We start from the raw sequence: 2,195 nt of genomic DNA, 5'->3' as shown, positions 1-2,195 counted from the left end.
GGCTATAGGATGGGTGCTTTATATCTACATTATGAGCTTCAGTCATATGAGCTGTTTGTAGGATGCTGGTTAACATGGAGATGTAACATTCTAAAGACTTTTTATATGCGTCCAACCATTATTCCATTTTTGTACGACTTACATTTGATATTCAGACAATATATTGACCCTGTGGCCACGTCGAGGCATCACAGAAAGATTTTGATTTAGTGGGAAATATGGATGGCAAAGAGTGTGTTCAAATCATTGAAAGGTTTTCCTTTGATGCCATCAATAGAGTGTCTGGTAGGATTCGCACCACTGAACAGTATATTTAACTTTCTTAGGCTGAAGATTGGCTACTGTCCTATTTTGGAGTTAGTGGGAGGATTGAATTCTGAATACAGGAATTGGATGTCCTCGTAGCGGGGCTATGCGGTCGTCAATTTAGCTGGGACACGTTTAATCACTGCATACACGGGAGTCTGATCCACGGTTGTGGGAATATCCACCCATACGCATGATGAGTCTTCCAACATGTCCTGTTGATGCGTGTTAGGCACAGTGATATTCACTTGCCTGTGAACAGCCTCTCCTGCCTTAGGGACTGTCCCTCTTGAGTGGTCTGAAGCTCCAGCAGGACTCCATCGCTTCTGTCCATTTCTTGGTGCAGCGGCCAGCTGTCCTCTAATGTTGGGTTTGGTGAGAACCTTGGCTGTCGAGTATAGACTAGGGACCTCTTCATAGTAAGGCTCGGAGACTCCAGAAGCTGGAAACCGTGTAACCACTGAATAAACTGCAGTCCCATCCACACATGTGGCGTCCTCCATTGAGCCATAGAGCGGGTTTTCAAACATGTCCTGCACAGGAAGGTTAACCAAACCGATGTCCACATCCCTCTGGGATCCCTCCTCATCCAAGGATTTCTTTTTATTCCTTAATAATCCCCAGGAAATCCCAATTACTAGTAGAAGCATCCCCAGCAGAGCAGCTGGCACCAGGGACAGGAGAGCCACCCGAGCAGAAAGAGTACTTCTCGCACCCTGGGTGTCATCTGCAGTAGGGTTGGAGGTGTCAGGAGTGGAGTTCGTCTCTTCGGGTGATGGCTGTGTGAGAGTTGATGCTGTGACGGCGGCAAGAGTGGGTTGTATCTCCTTATGTGAACTCCATGGTAGAACAGCTGCTGTGAGAGGCACAGAGGCAGTCAATGTTATTGGATTAGCCATTTTTAGGTTTGGTGAGATATTGGTTGGCTTAAAATTAGGATCAATTGATAAAATAGTTACTTGAACATAAGACATTTCATCCCGATCAAATCTCTCAGTCCCACACCAGTAATCTCCCGCGTCATTCTTTGTGAGAGCCCTCATGGTCACCATGAATGTGTGAGTGCTGTGGTCGTCTGTGATGGATAAACGCTCCGTGCCCGTCTTCCCCTCTGAGCCTGGGGTCTGTACAAGAATCGAGCAGAAGTCTCGGTAATATCCTTTACACCAGTAACGACTGTGACCTTTCAGGTGTTCTGAGTATGTACAATGCACAGTCAGGGACCCGCCCAGGGTTCCAGACACCTCTTGGTCTCTTGCAGCCCAACAAAAATGTGGAAAGAGGAGCACCATCCAGACCACCATGGTCCTCATCGTTCTGCTTTGGCTCAGCAGTCTGATCCCTTCCTCAGTACTCCCCTGTTCGATCTCTTCTCTGGCAGTCTCCCTCCAGGGGTCAGGACTTATAATGCATACCCAGGGTAGCCCCCAGCCTCATCCCTGCTGCAGTGTCACATTCTGATGCCTGGTGATGCCCTTTTCCTGGGGGTCGTTGTGTGGGCAAGGGTTGCTGTATCTTGTAAGCGACTGAAGGTCTGACACTCTCTGACCAGGAACGGAGGTGCCCAGGTCTTATCCTTTGAGGCAGCTCTTCCTGCCCTCTTTCCCCTTTCAAGTGACCTTTACAATCGCAAGTGATACTTGTTTTGACAGTCTTTATCATTGGCCCCTCCCCTCCTTCACTGCTATTTCCTGTGTAACTTCACACCCTTCTATCTGAGAACAAGTGTGACATAATCTGAAGGTGGTGTACGTGTACTGAGTTGATCACCTTTTAATGGCACTATTTGGTTTAAAAGAGTGTACATTTAATTGCCACAGGCACATCTAAATGCTAGTAGAAAGAATTAGGGCATGTTATGGTCTTAGAGATAAATACACTAGCAATTC

General features: G+C 47.2%; 1 protein-coding gene across 1 annotated transcript; it reads right to left on the bottom strand.

Annotated features, from left to right (window-relative positions):
* Positions 1-410: 410 nt before the first annotated feature.
* On the bottom strand, positions 411-1,727 carry LOC147750526 (uncharacterized). Its single transcript, XM_086936552.1, has one exon. It carries the CDS (start codon positions 1,617-1,619, stop codon positions 411-413), a length of 1,209 nt encoding a protein of 402 aa, XP_086792678.1. The 5' UTR covers positions 1,620-1,727.
* Positions 1,728-2,195: the final 468 nt, after the last annotated feature.

Source organism: Lissotriton vulgaris, chromosome 1_1 (assembly GCF_964263255.1).
Source record: "Lissotriton vulgaris chromosome 1_1, aLisVul1.2, whole genome shotgun sequence".
NCBI lineage: Eukaryota > Metazoa > Chordata > Amphibia > Caudata > Salamandridae > Lissotriton > Lissotriton vulgaris.
This window is presented reverse-complemented; position numbering and strand designations above follow the sequence as displayed.